Below are 26,895 nucleotides of genomic sequence, written 5' to 3' on the forward strand. Positions count from 1 at the left end.
GTGGTATATGTTTTGTATAATCATTTTTAAAAAATAAAATAGATTAAGATATTTAAATAAACTAAGGTTTGTATGAAATTTACATACTCCTATTCATAAAGATATATTGAGCAGTGCACTATTAGACCATTTAAAACTTACCGCTAAGATGGTTTTCTTAATGTGACACCAACACATAATGCCACGTGACTTATTAAAAATGAAAAAACAGAAAAAACCTATATTCAAACACAAAAAAGGAGTCTTAAGAATATAAAAAAAAAAAAAATGAAATTTTTTTTAATTTTCTCATTTGTGTTTATGTTTTAATTTTTTGATAAAACATATAGTATCGTCACATTAAAAATACTATCTAAACAATACATTTAAAATGGCCAAATAGCATTACTCGAGATATATTATTATATTTTTAACTCAACTTAAAGAATAGAATATTTAATCACGATGCTTAATAAAATGAGTAGCAATGCTCTGTATTTTATGATATGAAAAACGACTACCCGACCGGCTTTCACAGTTGGATCGTTTTGTAGTTTACGAATTCTTCTCATTTCTCACGTGAACGGTCGCGTATGTGTCTCGTACTCAAACCCCAACTCCTGTTACGGGGCACAGACATCGCTCTTGTCACTCCTCTCGAACGTGCTCTCTCTGTCTCTCCAGTCTCTCCCTTGATCGATATCTCCCCCTCAGAGAATAAAAGATTATTTCTCTGAATAATCGTCGACTTTTTTCTTTTTCTTTTTCTTTTTTTTTTTGACTATACATAGCGTTGTCCAAACACGCTCTCTAGTAGTAGTTCGTGTCGAGGCTGGATACTTCTGCGGATCGGGATCAGGACCTGCAGGTCCGGGTCGCGCGGGCAAGCTCTCCGGATTCGATGGCGCACTCTCCGGAGAAACGTCGGAGTGATACCGAGACTTCCCTTGAGGTTTCTGTTGAGATCGAGCGTGATATTGCTGGGGGAAGTGGTAGTGATAGCGAAGAAGTGGAGAGCAAAGAGGTCGGCAATGTTGGTTACTTGAACAACGGTGGCAGTAGCTCTCCAGGTCTGTGAAAATTTCTGTTCATTTGATCCTGTGTTTGGACTCCTGGAGGCCGGGAAAATGATGTGAGGTTGCGTTTGTTTGGACTTACGAGGAAAATAGGAAAACCTATTCAGATGAAAATATTTTTTGAGAAGGATTACTGATTTTTCCACGTTTGGTTTACCCCTTGAAAAAAAAAATTATTTGGTTGTTTGATTGCATTGAAAATAATTTATAACTTCATATACTTCTAATTTTGATTCGTGATAATAATATACTGTAGAATAATAGAAAATAAATCTAATAATTTCCAATATATTTTATTCATAATAATGAAGTATTTTTTATTCCTAGTAAATGTATAATGAAGGAATGAAGAGAGCGCATGCGAGGGAAAGAAATCGTCAAATCTAATAATCTTTTACAATAATAAAACTCTTTTAGCAAAAGTTTCTTTAATTTTATTTGAACAAAAAACGATGCCTATTTATTGCCTGGGTGAAGAAAATTTCATAAAGCAAGGATTGGAAAATGATTGACTACCCTGAAGAATGTTAAAGTCATTTTTTATCTCATGCGCATGATTTTCCCTTTAATCCACTAGCCATTTTCCGTTAACCGCTCTTCCCCGTCCTTCCTAAACAAATCAATAGATAAAAATGTTTTTCCAGAAAATATTTTCAGCTGAAACAAATACAGGAGTGAAAGTTATGTTCCAATTTTGATTCCAAAGTCTTTTTTTTTTTTTTTTTTTACCTATCAAATTTGGTATGGGTATGCTTAGTTTAGAAGCCAAAGACGTGCAGAAAAGAAAGAAAGAAATGACTAGAGTTAGAATGCGAGCTTGTTAAATTGTTCTTTATAAAGTATTTATATTTCTTTTCAATAAAATATCTTTGTACTTATAAAAAAATGTATTTATATTTCTTATTTTTTAAGTGTAATTTCTTAGTTAATTTACTTTCTGAAAACTCTAGGGCTTGCATTGATTTGTAGTTTGTACCGAGGTATAGAACTGTATTAATGTGAACTTCTATTGGGGAATCTTGAATTTGGTTTCTAATGGTGTTTATATGTTATTTTTTAAGTTCTTTTTTGGCTGTTGTTTCAACTGGCAATCGCCCTTTTTGGGATTATTTTAGAGAAGGTCTAGGAACTGAAAAGGGAAGTGGTAGATTATGCATTTGTCTTTTAAGTCTTCATGTTAAATGTGACTTTGCTAGCGTGCTATGTAAATAAGTGTGGAGATATTGGAAATTAGTATTATATGGGGAATTTTCGGTCAAGAATGGGTTGGCACTTATTTTCTGTAGGGGCCAAATTATCGTGTGCTTGACCCTGTTTGATGGATGCTAGTTGTGGAAGGCAATTCTAAAATCTTCTACTGCTTCCTCAGATGGGAAATCTTTTTTTTTTTTTTTTTTTTGAGCAGTAAAAATATATTAATATCAATAGGCGTAACCAAGTTCATTGGGTGTATACAAGAGTGAACACCTAGTCCATAATAGAGAGCTCCTAATGAACATCACCCAAGAGGGAGAAAGAAATTAGAAATCTACCCACTATACACCAAGCCCTATTGGGACAAAACACGCCTCCCCAAAGCAAAACAAGTCACTATAACTACCCCAACCCCTTGTTTCCCACACAACTAATACTCCACCCGAATGATCCTACGAGGACGGAGGAAGGCTTTATGCCCTCCCTCTAGTCCTCCCTCGAGTTGTACTACCTCCTTTTGCATCGTAGTTGATTGCCAAATAAGACGCTTTAACTCCTTGCTCTTCTTAAATGTTGATTTTGTTTCAAGCGAGTGACCCGCCTCAATTGCAGTGAGTAGTGTTGTGAATTGGTCGTCAAATCCTCCACATGTAATCCCCACATACTGTTATATCTCATTAACCTTTGCAAAACCCAATCCGATGATGATCTAGCTAAATTGTTTATCGGAGGAAGAGATAACAAAGGGACAACATCTTCCCCAAAAATAGCTCCCAACTGTACACCAGGCCCTAAACATTCATTGTCGCAAGGCACTAACGACAAACCCATATTCCCCCCCCCCCTCTCCCCCCACCATCTCCTGCATTCAAATCCCGTACCTCCTTAACAGCTCCATTGGTTCTCTCCAATGGTGAGGTCATGGCCACCATTGGAGGTTTTGGGTTGGCAGCAATTCCTCAGATGGGAACTCTTAGTGGATGACCTGCAGGTATGTTAATGCTGGAGTAGGGCTACTTTACAGTTTTGAATGGACGCCTGGCTTTTACTGCCACCCTTCAAGATGTCTATCTGTATAATATAATATTATAGATGAGGTAGAGTGCTGGATGTTTCCAAGAGGCAAATGTACGGTTGTCTGCAGATAGGGTATATATTCTGAAACACAAAATTGATGGCTCTATTGAGAGGGCCCTCAATCCTTCTAACGTCCTAACGAGCAAGACAATGAATGTGCTAACTTGCAATGGCTTTCTAAGCAAGTTTATGCTCTAAGGCCAAAGCGCGTTGCTTACCAAAAGCCAAGCACATTGTTTTGGCACTTTTTTTAACTGAACTTAAAGTTTGCCTTTTGCGCTTCTGTATTTGGTTTTTGAAAAGTATATAAATCTAGTTTTAACTATTACTGTTTGTTTGTACTAATAATTTAGATGAGAAAGATGATGGGACTATGATTAATGATGAGGTTGATTATATGGTTTAGGATTGCATTATATTGCTTTTGTTAGCATGGAAGTCAATACCTACAATTCTTGTGCTGTTTTGGTCATTTCCTTTCATGTTTATATTTTGATACAACTACTTAATCTTGATTTTGGCTTTCAAATATCATGGCTGTATAAATTTTGTAAAGCGTAGGATAATTGTATAAAATGCAATTTTTAAATTTTATGTAATTAGGTGATCACTTGATTATCATGTTGAATAATGCTATCATAAATTAAATTTGTAGGCTAAATATCTTACAATCTTGTATTTTTTTTAAAACAATTTTATTGCTTTTTATGATTTTTTTTTTTATTGTACATCTTTTTAAGATACGTTTTTCTTCAATTAGGCGCGTGCATGCGCCTAGGCTCCAGGTGGCGTTTGTACTTAATTGCGCCTAATGCTTTTACCCCTGATCAAATGCTGATCAAATGCTGATCAAATGCTGTAGGGGCAGATTGTAACTCCCCAAGGAAGGCCCAAGCCCCATCTGGGCCTATATACATTTGGAGCCCCCTTGGAATACTATAAAAAGCAAGAACTTCTCTCTCCTAAGCAATGTAGGATCTTATGCACCACTTATACTCACTTACTCAGTATGGGGCATCACATAGACTTCTACATTCAGTTATGTCACAATGACCGCCAAAGCAATCGTCTAGTTGTTGGTTGAAATCTAGACAACAGACTTTTCCTACTCATCCCAAGACATAAACCTCAGAAGGATTTTGGCTTCATGATTAGTAAGATTATCTTGTTCGAATGCAGTTGAAGAGAGTAAGCAGCCCCCTATTTGTAAGCATAAAGGAGAGCAAATGCTTGGAGAGCTTCTCTTGAATTATGACTGATGTGGTGTTTGTGGAGGTAAATGATGGGAATGATCCCGACACTATGGAATTGATCCCGACAATTGGTTAGGTGTATCTTCTGTGTATTTCCTACGTACGCCGCTAACACCTCATTTTTTGATTTATTAAAAATTCTTACTTATAAGAAACAAGGAAAAATATATCCCACAGTTAGATTAATTGTACCACTGCTGTGTAACCTTAAAGATCACTTTATCATTCTAGAAGGAATAGCTCCTTGAACAGTAATATAAAAACATTTAGGCCCCGTTTGGATACAAGAAGTGCTTCATCTCGTCTCATCATTACAATTTTTCCAAATTCACACAAAAATATAATAAACAATTCAACTTTTTCAAATTTCAAAACAATAATAATATTAAAAAATAATATTCTAATAATATTTTATTCAACTTTTAACTTTCATCTCAACTCACTATCCAAACTGCACCTTAGCCTCTTTTTGATTAGACCTTTCTGCGTTTTGCCTTTTGATTTCTAGAAAGCAACCCTATGTATCATAATAATAATTCCTGAAAGCACCCTTTTATATAAAGTGAAATTAACTGAAGCAAAAATTTGTATACTTCCTGTGTACTTGGGCTTCGCCTATTACATTGCGTTTAATAAAATTTTTTAACTTATAAAAAAAAAAAATCTGAAGCAAAAATTTGTTTGGTGACTCTGTCAAATAACATTTGAAAGCTGCTCATGTACTACCATTCAAGATGCACATGTACCATCCATATGAAAGCAAGATCTTTAGAAGTAACATTTCAGGTACTACCAAAAGTGCTTAAGATTTGCCTACTTTAGAGCATGAAACCATAAAGAAATATGGTTTAGCAGGTATGTTACTTAGCACATATTGCTTGAAACAAAGCTGCCATAGAAACTTGCTTCTGCATGCGCCTGATCTTTTCTTGTACATGTATTCGCTGGATTACCTTGGACATTTTCAGCCTTTCTCATTCTCTAATGTAGCTTGTACATAGTTGAAATCATTTAAAAAGTTTTCTTGCTTAATTTATACAATCTTTGAGGGCTCTACTTATACAATCATTTAAGACTGAATTGATTTGGGCATATCCAATCTTTGAGGGCTTTATTTCTCTGTTTCAAAGTTGTCTTAGGTTTGAGAGTTAATCTCTCAAAGTCTGAATTGGTACCGGTGGGGACTTTCCCTGAAGTGGTGACTCTAGCCTCTCGCTTGGGATGTAAGGCATCTTCTCTACCCCTGAAGTATCTTGGCTTACCCCTGGGCGCTTCCTTTAAATTAGAGCGGATTTGGAATGTTGTGATTGAGAAGGTGGAGTGCAAATTGGCATCTTGGAAGATGTTGTATTTGTCTAAAGGTGGTAGGCTCACTTTGATTAAAAATACTCTTTCTAACCTACCCACCTATTTTTTGTCTGTAATGTTCCCAATGGAAGACCCAAACCACATGATATATACTGCAAAATGACTAATCAACGATACAATTGGAGCTCCATTGGAATCTTATAAAGAGTAAGAACTTCTCTTTCCCAAGCAATGTGGGATTCCATACACCACCTACCCTTATCCTTATCATATGAGATATCATAATCTAGCTCTCTTAAATTCCCAACGTCCTCGTTGGGTCTGTCTATTGTAGGTGGCACGACTCAAGTCCCACATTTTTGGTTGGGATAGGCTCTAATACCATTTGTAACGTCCCAATGGAAGACTCAAACCACACGACCTATACTCCAAAAGGATTAGTCAATGATACAATTGGAGCCCCAATGGAGCCTTATAAAGAGCAAGAACTTCTCCTTCCCAAGGAATGTTGGATCCCATACACCACCTACTCTTATCCTTATCATATGAGATATCACACTGTCCTTGCTCCCGCTCCAAGCAAAGGTTGCCAACCGTATTGAGAAGCTACAACGCGATTTCTTGTGGAGTGGATTGGGGGACGAGTTTAAATTTCATTTGGTCAATTGTTTTACTCCAATTTCTAGGGATGGACTGGGGATTCGTAACTTGATGAAGTTCAACCAAGCCCTATTGGGTAAATGGTTGTGGCAATACCAACACGAAAGGAGGGCCCTGGTGGAAGTCTGTTATAGATGCACAAGTTGGGAGCGTGGGGTGGATGGTGCTCGAATGAGATACGTGGTCCATATGGGGTGGGTTTGTGAAAATACATTAGAAAGGGTTGGGACAGGGAGACCTTCCAAAGACATGCACATATTGTAGTGGGTGATGACTCGTGTCAGATTTTGGTATGACAAATGGTGTGATGAACGAAGCCTCTAAGGCACTTTCCTTGACATATTTAGGCCCCGTTTGGATACAGAAACGGTTTCATCTCATCTTATCTCATCATTACAATTTTTTCAAATTCCCACACAAAATATAATAAACAATTCAACTTTTTGAAATCCCGAAACAATAATAATATTAAAAAATAATATTTTAACAATATTTTATTTAACTTTTAACTTTCATCTAAAACCATCTCATCTCATCTCACTATCCAAACGGAGTCGTAAGCTCGCACGAGCAAATGATGCAATGATAGCGGACCTCTTGGCCTTTTCTAGTGGCTCTCCTCAGTGGAATGTTGATTTCATTAGGGCAGCCCAAGACTGAGAGTTGGAGGCTATCACAGAGTTCTATGCGGTACTGTATTCCGCAAGTATGACTGAGGGTACCATAGATAAGATGATCTAGAGCCCTTCCAAGAAAGGTAAATTCACTATCAGATCATTTCACAAAGTTTTAACGAGCCCAGGCATGCCCACATTCCCATGGAAGAGTATTGGCAGATGAAAACTCCTTCAAAAACATCTTTTTTTGTTTGGACAACATCCCTAGACAAAATTCTTACACAAATAATTTAAGGAAACGTCGGGTAATGGTGTTGGACTGGTGTTGCATGTATAAGAAGAATGGTGAATCAGTAGATCATCTATTTCTACATTGCGAGGTGGCCAGGACTATGTGGGATGATTTTTCTTTTGCAAGAATTGGATTATCATGGGTCATGCCTCTTAGATTGGTGGATTTTCTAGCAAGCTGGAGAGGCTTCCGTGGTAATTCACAAGTTGCAGCAATCTGGAAAATGGGTCCTATATGTATGGAGGAGTTGGATGTTTTCTTCTTTAAAACATTGTTCGTATGGGTGGGGGCTATTGTTTGTAACAGACTAAATGTCCATGACTTTTTACTATCAGTTGTAAACTCTAGTTTGGTACTTCTCATGTATACTCTTATGTACTTGGGTTTTGCTCTTTTTTTAATGAATAAAACTTCTTGATTACCGATAAAACAAAAACTTATATGATGCAAATAGTTGGGATGGCCAATATGTTGAGAATATTACATGAATGAATATTTAAGCAGATGCTAAAGGAGTTGACCTATAACACTGTGAACAGAATATCTATTTTAGAAAATCAGAATCAAGTAGAAACACCGAGGAAATTTATTTTGTTCATTTGACACGTTCTATTTGTTCGACCTATATGAAAAATATAGAAGGATATAAAGCAAAGTCTGTTTTTCAACATTGAAAGGAAAAAAAAAAAATCTCAGTGCATTTTTGTTCTTTATACACAAATGACCTTGGGCTAGTTGGTCTTCTGTTTGTAGCAATTGTTTGCCAGTGAAACATGAGCTTCTTTGTTGATCTGGTCATTTTTCTGTATATTGCCCATAGAATCTACCTGCTTGCTTCTACCCTGCATCTTGTATCAGGTGGCAAATTGACTTGGTGTAATGGGGATAAGCCTCTAGGTTCAAAACTAGAGCAACAGAGAGAGAGGATCTATTTAGTATTTTTGCTTATTTCTTGTGCATATATGGGTATATATTAATGATCTATCCAGGTTTTCTTTCAGGGGTTGCAAGCAAGAATGTCTCTGAAGTAAACACATTGCCGGCTGGGGTATCACACATTGACAAATTGGAATCTAAGGGTCAGGGTCAGATTAAGTTGGAAAGATCAAAAACTGAGAGGCAAAGACATAACAACATACGTGCTGAAGAGGCAGCACAAATTTTTGATGCCAAAGTACCTGTCCAGCAGAAGGTGAACTTCTTATTATGTTGCTTGATTTATGGTTTCCAGCATAGCATTACCTAGGTCTTTATTAAATTTCCAAACTGTGCAGCTAAAACTGTTGAAAAGAATGGCTACTGTAAAAGATGATGGAACTGTGGAATTTGAAGTTCCCGCAGATGTTGAGCCACAAGTGCTTGCTGCTGGATCTATTGATGCTTGCAATGAGGCTGTGGATGATGAGACTTTAGATGCAACAGACCTTCCGTACATACCGCCATTGCAAATAGTAATGCTTATTGTTGGCACTCGCGGGGATGTTCAGCCATTTGTTGCAATTGGCAAACGTTTGCAGGTTTACAAACTTATTTTCCTATTCTAAGTTATGTGTGGGTAGTACTTCAAGCTTTTGACTTTAATGTTTACTTTTTACACAATTATGTTTCATCTACTAGAGTGGTGCAGAATACTTATAAAAAAAAAAAAAAAAAAGTGGTGGAGAATATAAGCTGCAAATGCAAGTCAGGTTCAATCTTTGTGATTTTCTTTAGGCTATACAAGTCGTAGCTTATGTGCATGTCTTTTTAGGCAATAACTGAAAAGATGCATACCAAAGGTGAGATTTAACCCAACTCATGTGTCTTCTCTCACCCTTTTTTGTCCTTTATAAAGGATATGTCATAGGATTCTAGCTTGTAACTATAGTATACTAAATATTTCTTCTGACAAGCAAAGAAAAAAAAAACAAAAGGTACACATTTGTTTTGCTGGGTTTGAAGCTTTTTTAAATGTGTGAGCACCGTATGATAATGTTTTCATTATAGTGTATTGGCCAATTTGCACATTACCCAACTATTCACCGATGTTGCACATTAAACGATAGTAAATGAGTTTTAGTTTGAGGTCATCGTTAAGTGCAATAGAGCTCATGGGTCAGCATTTTTCTTTATTCCTTCTAATCATTATCACGATAGAAAGGATGAGGCTCAAGCAGGCTAGTTATAATGATGGATACAATTGCCTCCTTCAAGGAAGGCAATTACTAGGTCCATGAAGAATGAGCAACAAGAAACAAAATGAAAAGAAGAAGAAGAAGAATCAAGAAAAGGGGTAACTGAGAGCTACAGATATGAAGACTTCTTTCACTTGTCTTCAACTGGGACATGCAATTAAGTGCTAATAGGATTTATTTTTCTTGGAATTAGGTAATCTTTTCCGTAAAAAGATAATACATTTTTTGGGAGAATAAGAAATTTGGTGGGGTTTGGATTGGATGTCTTGTGTGGACATGGACAGTAGACACATGATACAATGAAACGAGGACAGACAGAGACTAACTTACATGGAAGGTATATGTTACAGTGATGGTGATGTAACGCCTCAAGGGAGGCCCAAGCTACATCTGAGCCTATACTCTAAAATAACTAGTCAATCATACAATTAGAGCTCAATTGGAACCATTATAAAGAGCAAGAGCTTCTCCTTCTCAAGCAATGCCGGATCCCATATACCGCCTATCCTTATCATCCAGAATGGGGGTATCACAATCTCCCCCCTTTAAATTCCCGACATTCTCTTCGGGCATGTTCGTCGTAGGTGGCATGACTTAAGTCCCACATTTTTTGTTGTGATATATTTTGATACCATTTGTAACGCCCCAAGGGAGGCCCAAGCCACATCTGGGCCTATACTCCAAGATGACATGTCAATGATACAGTTGGAACTCCATTGGAACCATTATAAAGAGCAAGAACTTTTCGTTCCTAAGTAATGTGTGATTTCATACACCACCTATCTTTATCATTTATAATGGGGTATCACAGGTGATGATACTTAAAAATGTAAGAATCATTTAGTTGACTAGTTTAGTAGTCAATTTCTGATCTTGTTATTAAAAAACCTAAATTGGACGTAAAGGGGTAAAATATAGCAACTCGCATTGTGATGCAATTGCTAATTATCAAGTCCACTTATGCAATAGAGTAATGATGAAACTAGAAAAACTAAAAGTGATCCAGAGTACCTAATCCCTAAATATCTCCCTATTACTCTAAAAATGTGAGTTTGAAATTAATTGTACTAGAGTACATCTTTTGTATTGTGTGGGATCTATGATATGATTTTCATCTAGAGTCTATTCTATTGAACTTCTTTTGTCAATTGATATTCTAGCCCAACCTTTAACAACCATCCAAACTTAATATGTAAGTGCCATTCAGTGGTGTCCCTAGTGCTAATATACATTGGCAAATGAATCTTGAACTCTCCACTTTCTTAAAGATGTATCTTGGGGCTAACATCATCCAATTAGAGGTTCTTTTACCTACAGGTTGCTAGACCACCATATGATGGATGGAAAAAGTGATGACATTTCACTTATCAAAGATATGGAGAAACAATTCGATGTTTGGATTTATATTTGTGCATACTTGTCTATATTTTTGTATTTATATTTACATAAATGTTAGCCATTCAAGATATTACTGAGGGTAATTCGAGTCCATTTACAAGAGTATTTTGCATGCAGGACTATGGCCATCGTGTTAGACTGGCAACTCATTCAAATTTCAAAGATTTTGTCTTGACTGCTGGGTTGGAGTTTTACCCTCTAGGCGGAGATCCAAAAGTTCTTGCTGGTTGTATGTACCAAAGCGCCATTTATTTTGGAATTATCTGGGTGATCTCGGTTGATCTAATGATGACTATGCTGTCTTGTCAAATTAGTTTCTTATCTCTGATTGACAAGCACTGGTTTGAAATTGCTTACACTGAGTGTGGATGCATAAATGGTTTTTATGGTGATTTATTGGTGTAGTTGAGGCATGCTCTTATGGTGCTTTCAAGTTTGTCATAGCTAAAATGAAAAAAGTTCACCGTACCATCGCTCCTTTTTAAATAAGAAACATGTTTGGTTTTTTAGATTGCTTTTTATGCTCATTAGGAATATGTCACCATGAATAATCTGAGTATATAAACTAATAAAACATAAACAACAGAAATGAATTAGCAAAGTTCAGAGGCTATGCTGTGTGCCAAAATAAGCAGTGCTGTTGCTTTTCATGAAATATGTTATATGGTTTTCTCAGCCATGGAATATTGAGACTTTCGTGTCTTTCACTTGTTCTGGTTGTGAATGGGTACTTGATCCTATCCTCTGCCAAATAGTTTGGTACATGAATGTCTGTATGTTTTTACCTAGTTACTTGTCTCTGGTCTTTTTTTACCCCCATCTCTCTCTCTCTCTCTCTCTCTCTCTCTCTATTCTCCCCCCTTATTTCCTTGTTTTGAATCTGTTTTAATTCTTTTTATGGAGTTTTTCACACATTAGTTTTGCATGCTAAAGTAATAATTAGTTTTGATAAATAGTAATCACTTCAACAAAATTAAAAGAGGGCAAAGCCGAAGCACATGGGGTGTATGGTCCATCAATAAACTACAGAAAAGAAAGTGGAAAGTTAAATTTCAGATGAAAGAAAATGAAAGTCAGATTCAAACTTTTTTTTTTTGATAAGTGAAAGTCAGATTCAAACTTAGGTCCTGAAGTCGAATCTTTGGCTAAAAATTATAATGATTTGCTTAATATTTTCAGGTTTATACAATCTACTCTTAAGATATTCACTATGAGCTCTCCCTTATAAAAAAAAAGGTTCTATGTTACCTATAAAAAAGATCCATTATGAGCTCTCTCTCCTCCCCCCCCCCCCCCCCCCCCCCCCCCCCCCCCCCCCCTCTCTCTCCAAACACATGTTATCTAAAGGAGCTGCTCTCACATGGGTACCTATGGAGGAGCAGAGCCATAGGCATATGAATGCATGCATACTGGAGAGATTCTTTGATTGTTACTTCTGCTTGTGGTATTTTTATTGTGGGTGGAGGCTGGTTTTATCATTATTGTCGTTGTTATTATTTATTATCATTATCCTGGATAATAATTACTGATGTTAGGATTATCATTATCATCATTATTTATGATTCATTTATTATCATTTATTCTTTACCCTTGGAAGTTGAAAGAATTTTTTTACTCAACTGATTCCGGATTTCATTTCTTAAACAGATATGGTTAAAAATAAAGGGTTCTTGCCATCGGGGCCTTCTGAGATTCCTGTTCAACGAAATCAAATGAAGGAAATTATTTATTCTTTACTTCCAGCTTGTAAAGACCCTGATATGGATTGTGGTATCCCCTTTAAAGCGGATGCAATTATTGCCAACCCCCCAGCATATGGTTAGATCTTGTCACTGTTGTATTTGTTGTACCTTTTCATGTATGATGAATATTCATTTCTTCCTTTGAGTAAGCATTATGAAATGTTATTTCGATAACTAATAATTTTTCTTTTTACTTACTCGAAGGAAGAAACTAATGCTTATCATACTTGTAAAGTAGAGAATGTTCTGGTAAATAGGGTGCAAACAAGATGTTTGCATAAGAATTACCATATAAAATTCTGTCTTCGCCTATTTCATTGTTATCAATAAAATTTTCATTTTACTTATATATAAAAAAAAGAAATTACCATATAAAATTCTGTTTTTGCATTTAGTTCAGAAGCAATTCTACGTAGTTCTTAATCAGTTTTTGATATTGATTAATTGGTTGCTTAGAAGTAAAAGGTAAATAAATTTGGCAAGAAAGTGAGTAAATCATTATGATCGTTTATTGCTTAATTGGTTGTCGAGGTTGTATCTCTTTGGAAGTCAAGGAGTTGCAAGTATTTCCTTAGCTTCTTGGTGATGGGGATGCTTTTCAGAATGAACTTGGTGGGAAGGGCTTAGTAAGTTGGTAACTAGTTAAATGAAAGAAGATTCACTTAGTGGATACATGCTTTTAGTGTATCATAAATTATTGAGCCATCCCCATTCATTAATTTTAGCCATAACACATTTTAGATTGCGCTTTCATATTTCTTTTCATGGTAGTGAGAAATACTACTATGGTATTACAAGCAAAATACTCTATGGTGACAATTATTTGTTGAAAAAATTGCGGATTTCAATGACAATTTTTGTGGATGAAGTTATAGATTTGAAAGACCTTTTGAAGACAATTTTCCTCAGAGTGCAAGTTGGTTGGAAAGATCTTTTGAAGAAACTGAGAACTATCAGGTGATTGGTGGAATGGCGAAAGATAAAGATCTGGGTCCGAATGGTTTTTCTATGGGATTCTTCCAAGCTTGTTGGGATATTGTGAAAGAGGATGTGATGTGGGTTTTTCTTGAGTTCTATTCTTTTAAGAAGTTTGAGAAATGCCTTAATGTGACTTTTATCGCTCTCATCCTGAAGAAACATGGGGCTACGGAAGTTAAGGATTTTCGTCTTAGTCTTGTGAGTGGGATTTATAATATTAATTCGAAAGTTCTAGCTAATCGTTTGAGCACAGTTGTGGATCAAATTATTTCTAAGCCTCAAAACACCTTTTAGGAAAGACAAATTCTTGATTCTGTTCTCATAGTCAATGAATGCTTAGATAGTGGATTGAGGGAGGGAGTTCCAGGTATATGATCATGTAAATTGAGAATTCCTTTTTTATAAGCTGGGATGTGTGGCTTCATCGATAGGTGGATTTTGTGGATTTGGCATTGTGTAACTACCACTCGTTTCTCAGTGCTAGTAAATGGCAGTCCTATTGGATTTTTTAACAGTTCTCGTGGCCCGAGGCAAGGGGATCCGTTATCTCCCTCTCTTTGTTATTGTTATGGAGGCACTTGGTCGGATGGTGGAGGCTGCCGTTGGGGGAGGCTTTTTATCCGTATTCTTGGTGGGAAATGTTATTAATGGTTCCACCATAATTTTCCACCTCTTTTTTGCAGATGATACCCTCCTATCTTGTGAGGCAGATCGTGGCCAGATTCAAGCTTTAAGGGCACCTTTGTTATGCTTTGAAGCTGTGTCGGGTCTCAAGGTTAACCTTGGTAAGTTTGAGATGGTTACGATGGGTGTGGTGTGTTGTATTAATAGTTTGGCGAGTTATTTGGATTGCAAAGTGGCTTCCTTGCCTATGAAATATTTGGATCTTCCATTGGGGGCTACTTTTAAGGCTAACGTCATTTGGGATGGGGTTGTTGAGAAAGTTGAGACAATGCTGGCGGGGTGGAAACAGATGTATTTATCGAAAGGGGTAGACTCACTTTAATTAAGAGTACTCTTTCCAACCTCCCCATTTATTTTTTATCCTTATTCCCTTTGCCAACAAGGGTGGCTAATAGAATTGAGAAATTATTTCGAGCTTTCTTGTGAGGTGGTGTGGGGGAGGAAGAGCTGTGCTATATACAATCCTCTAAGGAGGACTGTATTGCAAACCCATATATGAAAGGACCAAATTGTCCTATTTTTAGGCTTGAATTGACTACATTACTCCCTTTCTTCTACAACCTAAACCAAAACATTGAAACTGGGTCCTTCTCGCTGCAGAAAGGTTTTTTTCTCTCTGCCTTGACAGAGAGCTCTGTCTTCCTAAGTGGTTAGTGGAGCTTGTAAGAATGTCTGATAGTGATCTCTCTACTCTGTGGGAGGGACTTAAACTTATAGACAACAAAGATGACACCATAATTTTGTCAAACAAAACACTAGAGGCAGCAGCTCAAAAAGGCAAAAACATTGAAACTGGAATATGGTTTTGGCCTCTACGCGCGCCCCAACAGATTTCCATTGTTTTCCTCAAGGTTTCTACAACCTCCTTGGCCACCATTGATGCAGAGCACAGCTCCATTGTTCCATTGTTCCATTGTTTTTCTCAAGTTTTTTTTTTTTTTTTTGGTTTATTCCCGTTTCATATTATTTTGATCACTTTTCTTCATTTTAATTTATGTCTTTGGAGCCTGATAGTGGGTTTGAAACGTGTAGTTTGGTTTTTGCAAAACAATAGTGGGTTTGAAATGTGGAGTTTGGGTGATTAATTTAAACAATAGTGGGGCTCGGTTGCTTGAACTGGAACCGTGGGGTGAGGGGGACTGCATTGGTTAATTTCAACTGGGTATGGGGCGATTTCATCTGGGCGCAAGGGGGGTTTCGACTTCACTGGGCGACGACGATGGTGTAAAGGGGTGGCGATTTCATCTGGGCGAATCATTGGTTTGTTCCTTCACTGGGCGAGTTCCTCGTCACTTTTCTTTCGAAAATTCGAATTCATTACGTTTAAGGAGGACTGGTTTGTTCCCTGTAATGAAACGCAGTGTTTCATTTGATAATGAAATGCAGTGTTTCATTAAGCTTGCAATGCAGTCCCTGAAAGGGGACTACAATAAGAATAATTCGGGGGAGGAAACTAAATTTCATCTTGTTAATTGGAATAAAGTTTGTTCTTCAATTTCTAATGGAGGCTTGGGGCTTCGCAATCTGAGGACATTCAATAAAACCCTTTTGGGGAAATGGTTATGGAGGTACCACTTGGAGGGAGACTCGCTTTGGAAAGAGGTTATTGATCTTAGATATGGAAGTGCTTGGGGGGGTTGGTGTTCTAATGAAGTGAGGGGGGGTGGGGTGTATGGTGTGGGCTTATGGAAATTCATTAGGAGGGGTTGGAAGAGTTTGGCCACTCATATTTGTTTTGTGGCTGGGGAGGGCTCTAGAATTAGATTTTGGCATGACGTTTGTTGTGGAGATCGTGCTCTATAGGGCTTTCCCAGCTCTTTATCGCATGGCCGTGAATCAAGTTGCTTTTGTGTCGGATTTGTTGGCATTTTCCCATGGCTCTCACTAGTGTTCTATTTAATAGGGACGTTCATGATTGGGAAATGGATATTGTTTCTGAATTTTTCAGTCTTATATATTCTACAGGATGGCAACGGTTCATGGGGATAGGTTGCAGTGGAGGCCAAACAGGAGCAAACGGTTTATATTGAGATCTTATTACAAGATGTTGGCATCACATGGTAATGTTCCTTTCTTGTGGAAGAGCATTTAGAGTTCCCATGTGCCCTCTAAAGTAGCTTTCTTTGTATGAACCGCCTCTCTTGGGAATTCTTGACCACATATAATTTAAGGAAGCTAGGTCTCATAGTTATGGGTTGGTGCTATTTGTGCAAGAAAGATGGGGAATCAATGAATCATTTATTACTGCATTGTGAGATGACAAGAGTGTTGCGGGATGAGGTCTTTAGAAGAATTGGGGTGGCTTGGGTTATGCCTTTAAGGATGGTGGATTTATTAGCCTGCTGGAAGAATATTCAAGGCTGCCCCCAAGTGGCTGCAGTTTGGAGGATGATTTTTTTGTGCATTATGTGGTGTATCTGGATGGAAAGGAATAATCAGTGCTTTGAAGATAGGGAGCGCATGATGGAGGAACTTCGGAACTTCTTTGTACACACCTTATTGTTTTGGTTTTCAGCCATTGTGCTTAATGGAACTAGTGTTCTTGATTTTTTGTTTTTAATTTCTAGGGTGGGCTCCGACTGCGACAGAGTTGGAATGACAACCTCTGATCGGAGTAGAAAATGGGCTTTTTCAGGCCTAGTTGCCCTACTCAGGCCCAATTGCCCTACTGAGAAAATGGGCTCCGATTGGCCCAATATCAACCCCTGTTTAATAATGTAAAAAAATAATTAAAAAAATTTAAAATACTTGAAAAATAAGTTAAAAAACTAAAATTTAAATACAATAACTGAATCAAACTATAAATTGCTGACCATAAATTTAAATTTAAAACTACAAATTGCAATAAATTTAAATTTACAGCACCAAAATATTGAATAATATCATAATTTTCATTCAAATATGAAATAGCTTGACAGTCCATGCATTTGAGTTGATGACTCGATAATGATTTCCAATTTTTCTACATGAAGTTTTAACTTTTATTGATCAGATGCACTATCTTTTCTTTAGTTATTTAACTATAGACTTTTTTTTTTTTTATAAGTAATAATATTATATATATATCAATAGGAGCAACCAAGTACACTGGATGTATACAAGAAAACACCTAGTCCATAGAAGAGAGCCCCTAATGACCCAAAAAGCCCATGAAACCTACCCAAAATACACCAAGCCCGAATTGGAATGTAACACATCTCCCCAACCCCAACCCCTTGTTTTCATAAAACTAATCCTCTACCCGAACATCCCACTATGAGAACGTCTTCACAATACCCTTCCTTTAGTCTTCCCTCGGCTTGAGCTACCTCCCTTAGCATCGTAGTTGATTGCCCATGAAAGACGCTTTAACTTCCTGCTTTTCTTAAAATTTGATTTGGTTTCAAGTGCGTGGCTCTCCTCAATTGCAGTGAGTAGTGCTTTAAATTGGTTTTCATATTCTCCATGTTCTCCATATGAAAGCCCCAGGATTTAACTATAGACTTCTAAACCATCAGCAAAGTGATATTATGAGCTCACCTCCACCTCTAACTCTGACGAGTTTTGCATGATGGTAATCATCCCACAATGCGTCGGTCTCAGACTCTCAGTCATCCACAATTAGTCTGGAGTTCACAGCTAGATTTACAACATCATATAAATTATAACTTAAATAATGAAAACATTAAAATTATGTAAATAATCATTTAAAATCATAAAGTTACCTGATTCAAGCCTATAGTTCTCGGCATCAACAGTATCTACTCCAATGGGCGTTGTACTTAACCAGTTCTGTGTGCAAACGAAGGCCTCGACGGTGGTCATGGACAATGAACTCCAATTAGCATCCAAGACACGACCTCCGGTGTTCAACGCCGACTTAGAAGCAACCGTAGTGATAGGAATAACTAGTACATCCCTAGCTATTCGGGAAACAACAAATTTATTCAACATCCTCTTTCTCATCATCTCCCATCATCCCATGATGTGACATTAGATGATTGAATATTATTTATTATATTTTACTTGTGAACCAATCATCTAATTTTCAATCATCTAATGCCACATCATGGGATGATGAGAAAGAGGATGATGAGTAGCATTACTCTTCGGGAAAGGATTGGAAACTTTGCCAGAATTTACCTTCCACCAAGTTAATATCTGTAATGTATCACTAGGTACCTCGACATCTTCCATAAAGTAACACTCAACCTTAGATTTATACTGCATAATATTCCTCGATGCATAGTTTTGATGATACTGTCGTCGTCGCAATAAATTTGAACTTTCTGCATGTGTCATCCCAAGTAGATGTCGAGCCGGTTGGACGAGAGGAGCTACCACATTCGGTTGAAGACTAATCACTACTGTTGTAATGACTATATAAATCATCAATATCACATTTAAGCGATCTAATAAACTTTCAGCGTCCTCATCACCCATCCTCAGTCCTTTACAATCGCCAACTTATATCGGGGGTCAAGGATCGGCCTCAACATTCATCAACTTCTCCTCATTAAGCATATCAATGTATTTTAGATCTATTGGAACTCGACTATTTGCACAGGAGGTAGCTGCTCAAGATGGGGGTCTACGGCCTGAAGTACCAGTTGGTGACACCAATGGTTATGCGTCATCCTCTTGTGGAGAATCGTGATGAGAATGAGATGGTTTAGCATCCATAATTTGAGTAAATAATCTGAAACAATTAACAAAACCGTCATTTAAATGTTATGATAATTATCTACAAATTGGAAATACATTGAAAAGGAAAAAATATGTGTCTAGTCGTGTTTGTGATTTTAAAAATAAATAAAACACAAAAAAATGAACGTTCGCTCGAGTGAACAATCTGTGTGATGTTTGCTCGAGCCACACTCGAGTGAATGCTAGATTGAACAATCTTTGTGATGTCGCTCGAGCCACACTCGAGCGAATGTCACCTGGAACAAAAAACCCGATTTTTACCTAAATCTCTCAATTCTTAAATTTAACAACCTAAAAACCGAAATCATTGAAATGAAAACAACAAAGAAGTTTAAATGAACAACAAATCATACACATTTCACAAAGGGAGTTACAAATCACATTTTACATTTTACAATTACTCGGAGGAACAACAAATCTATTGGAGGAGGAAGTTACAAATCATTCTTACAATTACTCCGGTGATGGCAGACGGCGGGCGAGGTGAATTGAGTTGTGCGAAAGTGACTCACTAGGGACTGTTGTGTGAAAGTGAGTGGGGAAGAAGGGGGTCTTGCGGGTTGGTTCACGAAACAACGTCGTTTCCTTACCTGATTAAGACAAAACGTCACCTTATCCTGCGATCTTGAAGAGGAACGACATCGTTTTGATCATGTGTATTTTTTTTAAAAAAGTCGAAGTTTGGAGTTCAGAGCCCCCATGGGCTCCGACTCCAAACTCCAACTACTGGAGTCGGAGTAACTTCGACTCTGACCCCGAATTCTGCAAACTTTGACTCAGGCGGAGTCTCTTCGGAACTCGGACGGAGTTCGGAGCTTGGAAAATTTGCCCACCCTTATTTATTTCCGATTCCTAGAATGTATTTAGTTGTTCTTTTGTATAATTCCTGTGTACACGGGCTTCGCCTACTTCATTTGTATCAATAAAACTTTCATTTTACTTGTAAAAAAAAAAAAAAAAAAATTAGGTTGAATTTTGGATGAATTGCTCTAGAAGACACAGAACTTCCCAACTTTTTAAGTTCTGACTTCTAAACTTTTACTTTCAGAATAGTTTGAATTTGAAGCCAAGTTTGTTTACCCAACCATCATCCTGACTGATTTTTGGTTGCATTTCAAAATGTTTTTAACTGAAATTTGCAAACTTTGAAACATAATAGTAAATTCTTGATTGCGCTGAAGGTAAGCTAAACTAAAGCTTTTGTATATTCTGTCATCACTTGGGAATTGATTGTGGTAGCACCTGATCATAATTCTGATGCACTTTATTGAACTTGAGATTTTGTTTCCCTGTTTCCTATTCTCCTAGTAACCATCACAATACTTCTTTAGGGCATATCCATGTGGCAGAGGCACTAAAAGTACCGATTCATATATTTTTCACGATGCCATGGACGTAAGTCTTGTCTTGGTAATGGAATCTTGTCAAGTGTTCTCTAGTTTCAAGTACATTTTTTTTTTATAAGTAATAAGTTATTTTATTGATATAAAGGTATAGTTTCAAGTACATTTACATGTATAGTTCTATTCACGCTTTGTAATATTGCTTATGGAGAATTTTGAACTGCATTGCGTATGTTTTCCTTTTCTAATACCAGGCCAACCAGTGAATTTCCACATCCTTTATCCCGTGTGAAGCAGCAATCTGGATATAGGGTGAGTCTATTGTTTTCCCTCTTTCTTTTTTTCCTGCCTAATTTATACTGTAGCTTCTCGGCCTCTTCCAGCTTTGGTAATTTCTAGTTAACTTTTTGGCTCTGTGCAGTCTATTGATCTCTTTCTTTCTGTTGTTTTTCTTTCCTGTCTAATTTGTTTGGTAGCTTCTATGCCTCTTCCGGCTCTGGTAATTTCTAGTTAACTTTTGGCACCATGCTTTAATTTTTTTTTTCAGCTGTCGTATCAAATTGTTGACTCCTTGATTTGGCTCGGGATTCGCGACTTGATCAATGATGTTAGGAAGAAAAAGCTGAAGCTTCGTCCTGTAACATATTTAAGTGGTTCACAAGGCTCTGATTCTGATATCCCACATGGATATATTTGGAGTCCTCACCTAGTTCCTAAACCAAAAGGTGGTTCCTTTTTATTTCAATCATATATTTGGAGTCCTAACTTAGGTCCAGGATTTTCTTGATCTCTCGTGTTTCTCTACTTTGGTGTGTTTGTCAGTTTGATGTATACTCCCTGTTTACGCTAATATTACCTTTGTTTCTTTTTTAATTATCATTCATAAAACTTATCCCATCGAAGAAATTTATATGGAATCCATCTGTTACCATGTCAGGTACTGCACACAATTTTTTATTAGTTGAGCCCATGAAGATTGTAGCACCATGCGGTTTTCGATCAGTTTTTTTAAGTGCATATTTTCCCATATCTCTGTCTGAATGTTAACTTGTCAATTGCAGCTATAAGAATCAGAGGTTTTGATGTTTTATGAATTGATTTGATATAAAAAGGAGTTGGGTTTGGGCAGAGTTGCCTGGGGCTGAGAGGATGCCTCTCCTTTAGTCTGCACTCTTGTGCGATTTGCATATACTATTCTAGTGTTCTCCTCTAGTATTGGTCCATTTGATTAGTTTTTCCTGGAATGTAAGTGGATCATGGTATCTCTAGAAGACAGCTAATTCCTTGGAAATGCATGTTCTTACACTTTTTTTTTTTTTTTTTTTTTTTTTTTTTTTTTTTTTTTTCTGGAAAAAAGGTTGTTCTTACTCAAGCAACCTCTCACTTTCGTTTTTATATCATTTTTCCTATTCCTTTTGATTTTATTGTTATCTTATTCCTTGTTTAAGTGAGACAGCACTTTGCTTGAAACAACATATTGTGCATCATTGTTCCAAAATGGGCATCATCCTTGCAAAATTGGCAGTCATTAGTTTTGACTGTGAATTTATGATGTTCTTTTACCTTTTGGCTTGCAGATTGGGGGCCTAAGGTTGATGTGGTTGGATTTTGTTTCCTTGATCTCGCATCAAACTATGAACCTCCTGAACCACTCGTAAAATGGCTTGAAGCTGGTGAAAAGCCTGTTTACATTGGATTTGGCAGCCTTGTGAGTTTTCCTTCTTATTTCTTGCATTATATATACTTACCCTATAGTGTTTCCTATATATCGAAGCTTAAGATTTTATCAACAGTTTAGAGGTGAGCCTTTCGAAATTCTCAATCCATGTTAGGATTTATAACAAATCAACTGAGTCATTGAATGACTGACTTGTTAAAAACACTGTTAATTTGTTGAGAACCACATTGAAAACAAGGATATTGTTAACTATATTTGAAGGACCCCATGTACCTGGGCTTTGCCTAGTTTTCATCAATAAAATTCTTACTTACTGATTAAAAAATTATCTTTTAAGGACACTAATTCCTAATGATGGTTTTCCATCTCCAATCTAAAACTTGTCATTTCCCTTCAAAATTATGGTTTTGGGAAAAATGAAGAGACTAGGAGAAAAGATATTGAAAAATCAAGCATAATGGGTTTTAAAGAATGTATGTGTATATATATATATATTATATGTTTAAGTTTGCTTTGAGAATTTATTTTTTTCAAGATTTGGCATTAAAAAAAAAATCTTAGCTAAATCTTAAAACGCATATAGTTTATGATCATGTCAGTTGGAATTTTCTGTTTTATCTTCTAGGGAAATGTGGTTTTGGGGGGAAGTGGTGTAGTTAGATCAGACATTGTGTTTCAACTGCGTGTTTCTCAATTTTAGTGAATGGATCTCCTGAGGGGTTTTTTAATAGTTCCCGTGGTTTGAGACAGGGGACCCGTTGTCTCCCTTTCTTTGTCATTGTGATGGATGCTCTTAGTCTTATGTTGGGGGCTGCGGTTGGCAGTGGTTTGTTGTCAGGTTTCAAGGTGGGAGGGCCTCAAGACAGCTTGGCTACGATTTCTCATCTTTTGTTTACAGATGATACTTTGCTATTTTGTGATGTGAATCCAAGTCATGTGCAAACTCTGCGAGCGCTTCTACTTTGTTTTGAGGTTGTGCCAGGCTTTAAGGTAAATCTTGGTAAGTGCGAGATGGTACCTTTGGGACAAGTGAGAACTATGAGTAGGTTGGCAAGTGTTCTAGATTGCCAGGTTTCCTCTTTGCCGATTAGATACCTTGGGCTCCCTTTGGGGGCTACATTCAAGGCGAGTACAGTTTGGGATGGGGTGTTGGAAAAGGTAGAGAGAAGGTTGGCGGAATGGAAAAGGTTGTATTTGTCAAGAGGAGGAAAATCACCCTTATCAAAAGTACTTTGTCTAACCTTCCTACATATTTTCTATCTTTATTTCCCATTCCAATTGGTGTGGCAAATCGGTTGGAGAAGTTATTTCAAGACTTTTTGTGGGGAGGTATAGGGGAGGAAGCTAAGTTTCATTTGGTTAGTTAGGATAAGATTTGCACTTCTTTGTCGTGTGATGGGTTGGGATTTCGGAAGTTGAATTTCTTTAATAAAGCACTACTTGGGAAGTGGTTGTGGAGGTATCATTAGGATTGTGATTCATTATGGAGAACTGTGATCGATTCTAAATATGGGAGTGCCTGGGTGGGGAGTTCTAATGAGGTAAGAGGTACTTATGGTGTAGGGGTGTGGAAAATATTAGGATTGGTGGGGATGTTTTTGTAAAAGATATCATATTTGTAGTTGGGGATGGCTCCAGAATTCGTTTTTGGCATGATTTGTGGTGTGGTGGTAGGGCTCTTTGTGCTGTTTTTCCAGATCTCTTTAGTATTTCTCAAAATCCAGATGCTTCTGTGGCTGACATTTTGGATTTTGTTCTAGTGGCTCATCCCATTGGAATGTTCTATTTTCTAGAGCTGTGAATGATTGGGAAATGAGGGCAGTTTCTGAATTGTTTGGTTTATTGTATGCTACTCAGCTTGGGCGGGATGTGAGGGATAAGATGGTCTGGATGCACAGTGGTAACAAGAAGTTTTCAGTTCGTTCTTGGTATAAGTCACTGTCTAGGCTGAATGGGGTTCACTCTTTTCCTTGGAAGAGTAAGGTGCCTTCAAAGGTGTGTTCTTTGGCCTGGTCTGCTTCTTTAGGAAGGATTCTGACGTTGGATAATCTCAGGAAGCGTGGATTAATTGTTTTGGATTGGTTTTTCTTATGCAAGAAATCTGGCGAATCGGTGGATCATTTATTATTACATTGTGAAGTGACTGGGCTGTTATGGTATGAAGTGTTCAATAGGCGTGGAATGGCTTGGTTGATGCCTAGGAGGGTGGTGGATCTTTTTGCTTGCTAGAGAGGTTTAAGGGGTAATGTGCAAATTGCTGCTGTTTGGAATATGATCCCTTTATGCCTGTGTTGTGTATTTGGGTTGAGAGGAGTGGCCGATGCTTTGAAGATGAGGAACGCTTGGTGGATGAACTTGACATTTTTTCTTTAATACCTTATTTCAGTGGGCTTCGGCTATTGTGTTTAATGGAACTAGTGTGCATGATTTTCTTGTTTCTTTTTCTAGTTCCTGACTTGTAATTAGGTTCAGTTTTTGTATACTTCCTGTGTACTTGACTTTTCTTTGTTGCTTGTCTCAATAAAATTTTCTTTTTCATCCAAAAAAGAAAATTATAAAGAGGAGAATATTAGTAATGGATTGGTATTGTGTGCGCAAGAGCGGGGAAATAGTTAGGCATTTATTGTTGCATTGCTAAGTAGCAATATCGAATTTAACTTTATGGATTCATTGCTCCTAGCCTTCTTTTGATTCGGAAAAGAGTGATTTCAGCAAGACCTGAAGAAGGAATGACCAACCCATTCCATCTATCATATCCATCAAGTCGATCTGATTCATTCTTATCTATAGATAACGCAAGAGAAGTTCGAGACAAAGGAATAAAAAATAGTCTCTATGACCTTGATTCATCACCTTTTAAATACAAACGATATCTATTCGAACCCCGATCGATCAGCTTTTTCTATATCTTCTATACGATAGGCTAGTCCATGTTAACTGGCGGAGCAGGGTGGTTCCAAACCTCTTGCCACGAGCCACCCGGGTGAGCTATCAAGCTTTGCTCCTTGATCGTCTGAATCTGAGCCTTTATCTTGTGACGTCTCGTCAGAACTAGGGCTGCAATCCATAGAAAGATTTGACACAGCTCACTAAATTATGTGGTTAATGAAATTTGTAAATCGGTGGTTTGGGTGGGCTTCTGGACTCCTCTAGGTGCACTAGGACTGGGTTTGGCTTTCTTGGATTTTTTTTCTTGGAACGGCCGATTGGAAGTGAGACTATTGGATCTCGGCCTCATCAATACTGGTTGAGATGATCCCTAGGTAACACATAAAGAAAGTAGATCGATATGATCTATCTATGGTCAAGATGAAGAAAATTATAATATCATAGCTGCGATTGAGAGTTCTTATTCCTATTCAAGAATGTATTGCTCTGCTCATCTTTCTTTCTTATGGCTCGTTACCGCACCCCTTTGGCTTCTTCCATTCAAAGCTACTGATAAGTAGCTAGAAGAGTTTGGGTCCAGTTTTCAACCTTTTTGGCACTGTTTGGATGATGCCCAAAATTGTAATGGTATTACTGGCTGTTTGGAGTTAGAATGTGCCCCAGTTAGCCCAAAGTTCTCATTTCTGTTGAAGATTGTGAGAAGCCAGTGAAGGAGCTTATTTATGTTGAAAACAGTGTCTGAATGTCTGCTCATAGTAGCTCTAACTTACCTAATTTGTGTTTTCCTTCTCTCTAATAGGGTGCTTTCTCTTTTATATTCCCATCCCCGAGTACTTGAGTTGTGCCTCATTGTGCCTTTGTTGAGATCAAATTACTCATAGAAAAAGATTAAAATCTTCATGCATGCTCTTTTTCTCCAAAGTAAAGAGACAAAAGTAAGCTCGTATTATTAACATTCTTTCTTTTAGAAAATGAAAATACCATGAATCAATGGCTAACAATGGAAAAATGAAAGTTTTACTGCTGGCAACGTCAGTTCCTGTCATCAACAATAAAAGGCAACAATTGAGCATTGTTACTGAGTGGACAGCTTCACTGGTAGACAACTGATTCAAATTGAAAAGCCAGAAGTTAATGATCTTGGTAATAGATTAACTTGCTTAGTCTTGATTTTTCAATTTCAACAATAATCACTGAGCAAATTGTTTTCAACTGATAATTTTGTTAAGAGAAGACAAAAATTAATGGTGTCAATTTCAATTAGAAGAATTAATATTCTTTTTCTTTTTCTCTTGTATGTTTGAGTTTTGCAGAAGGGGATTGTTTTGGTGAGGAATTGGTGTTGTATCATGTATGTGTTGGATTGGGGAAACGATTGATCATCTATTATTTGCAATGCAATGTGGCTAGGCACTCTTTAGAATTCTATCTTTATATGCAATAATTTTATTTCATGATGGTCTTAAAAGCACCCAGCAAAATTTAAATGTTTTATAATGTTCCTGGCTTCTGACTTTGATTTCTTACTGAATTGTGTTTTATTTATCCTTTTTTTATTGTCAGCCGGTTCAAGAGCCAGAAAAAATGACACAAACTATTGTGAAAGCATTGGAAATGACTGGACAGAGGGGCATCATCAACAAAGGCTGGGGTGGCCTTGGGAACTGTAAGTTTTAGTTTCCAGTTAAAGCCTTGCATGCTCGTCTTATCATGAACTCTATTACCATCTGATCACCAGTATGCCAGTTTATTTAGCTGAATTTTGTTTCCCCCCAGTGGCAGAACCAAAGGACTCCATATACTTATTGGACAACATTCCTCACGACTGGCTATTCTTGCAATGCAAGGCTGTGGTGAGAGTTAAAAG

The 26,895-nt window shown here is 37.2% G+C and overlaps 1 protein-coding gene and 1 long non-coding RNA gene across 3 annotated transcripts in view; one reads left to right on the top strand and one right to left on the bottom strand.

Moving 5' to 3' along the window:
• Window positions 1–497: 497 nt before the first annotated feature.
• LOC121248574 (sterol 3-beta-glucosyltransferase UGT80A2-like) overlaps window positions 498–26,895 on the top strand; it is a 28,052-nt gene continuing 1,654 nt past the window's right edge. The window contains exons 1-11 of one of the 2 annotated variants that reach the window (XM_041147067.1): window positions 498–1,049; window positions 8,446–8,648; window positions 8,731–8,973; window positions 11,146–11,257; window positions 12,676–12,846; window positions 20,450–20,513; window positions 20,716–20,773; window positions 21,009–21,186; window positions 22,039–22,169; window positions 26,592–26,694; window positions 26,805–26,881. In XM_041147067.1, the coding sequence (XP_041003001.1) occupies window positions 881–1,049; window positions 8,446–8,648; window positions 8,731–8,973; window positions 11,146–11,257; window positions 12,676–12,846; window positions 20,450–20,513; window positions 20,716–20,773; window positions 21,009–21,186; window positions 22,039–22,169; window positions 26,592–26,694; window positions 26,805–26,881 (1,509 nt within the window). In that variant the 5' untranslated portion in view covers window positions 498–880. The remainder of the gene's footprint in view (window positions 1,050–8,445; window positions 8,649–8,730; window positions 8,974–11,145; window positions 11,258–12,675; window positions 12,847–20,449; window positions 20,514–20,715; window positions 20,774–21,008; window positions 21,187–22,038; window positions 22,170–26,591; window positions 26,695–26,804; window positions 26,882–26,895) is intronic. The other variant, XM_041147068.1, reaches the window with a different exon arrangement.
• On the bottom strand, window positions 17,420–18,573 carry LOC121248575. Its single transcript, XR_005937480.1, has 2 exons — window positions 17,909–18,573; window positions 17,420–17,452 (listed from the first exon to the last, which is right to left on the bottom strand). It is a non-coding gene; the product is annotated as an uncharacterized LOC121248575 (long non-coding RNA).

Source organism: Juglans microcarpa x Juglans regia, chromosome 2D (genome assembly GCF_004785595.1).
Source record: "Juglans microcarpa x Juglans regia isolate MS1-56 chromosome 2D, Jm3101_v1.0, whole genome shotgun sequence".
Taxonomy (NCBI): domain Eukaryota; kingdom Viridiplantae; phylum Streptophyta; class Magnoliopsida; order Fagales; family Juglandaceae; genus Juglans; species Juglans microcarpa x Juglans regia.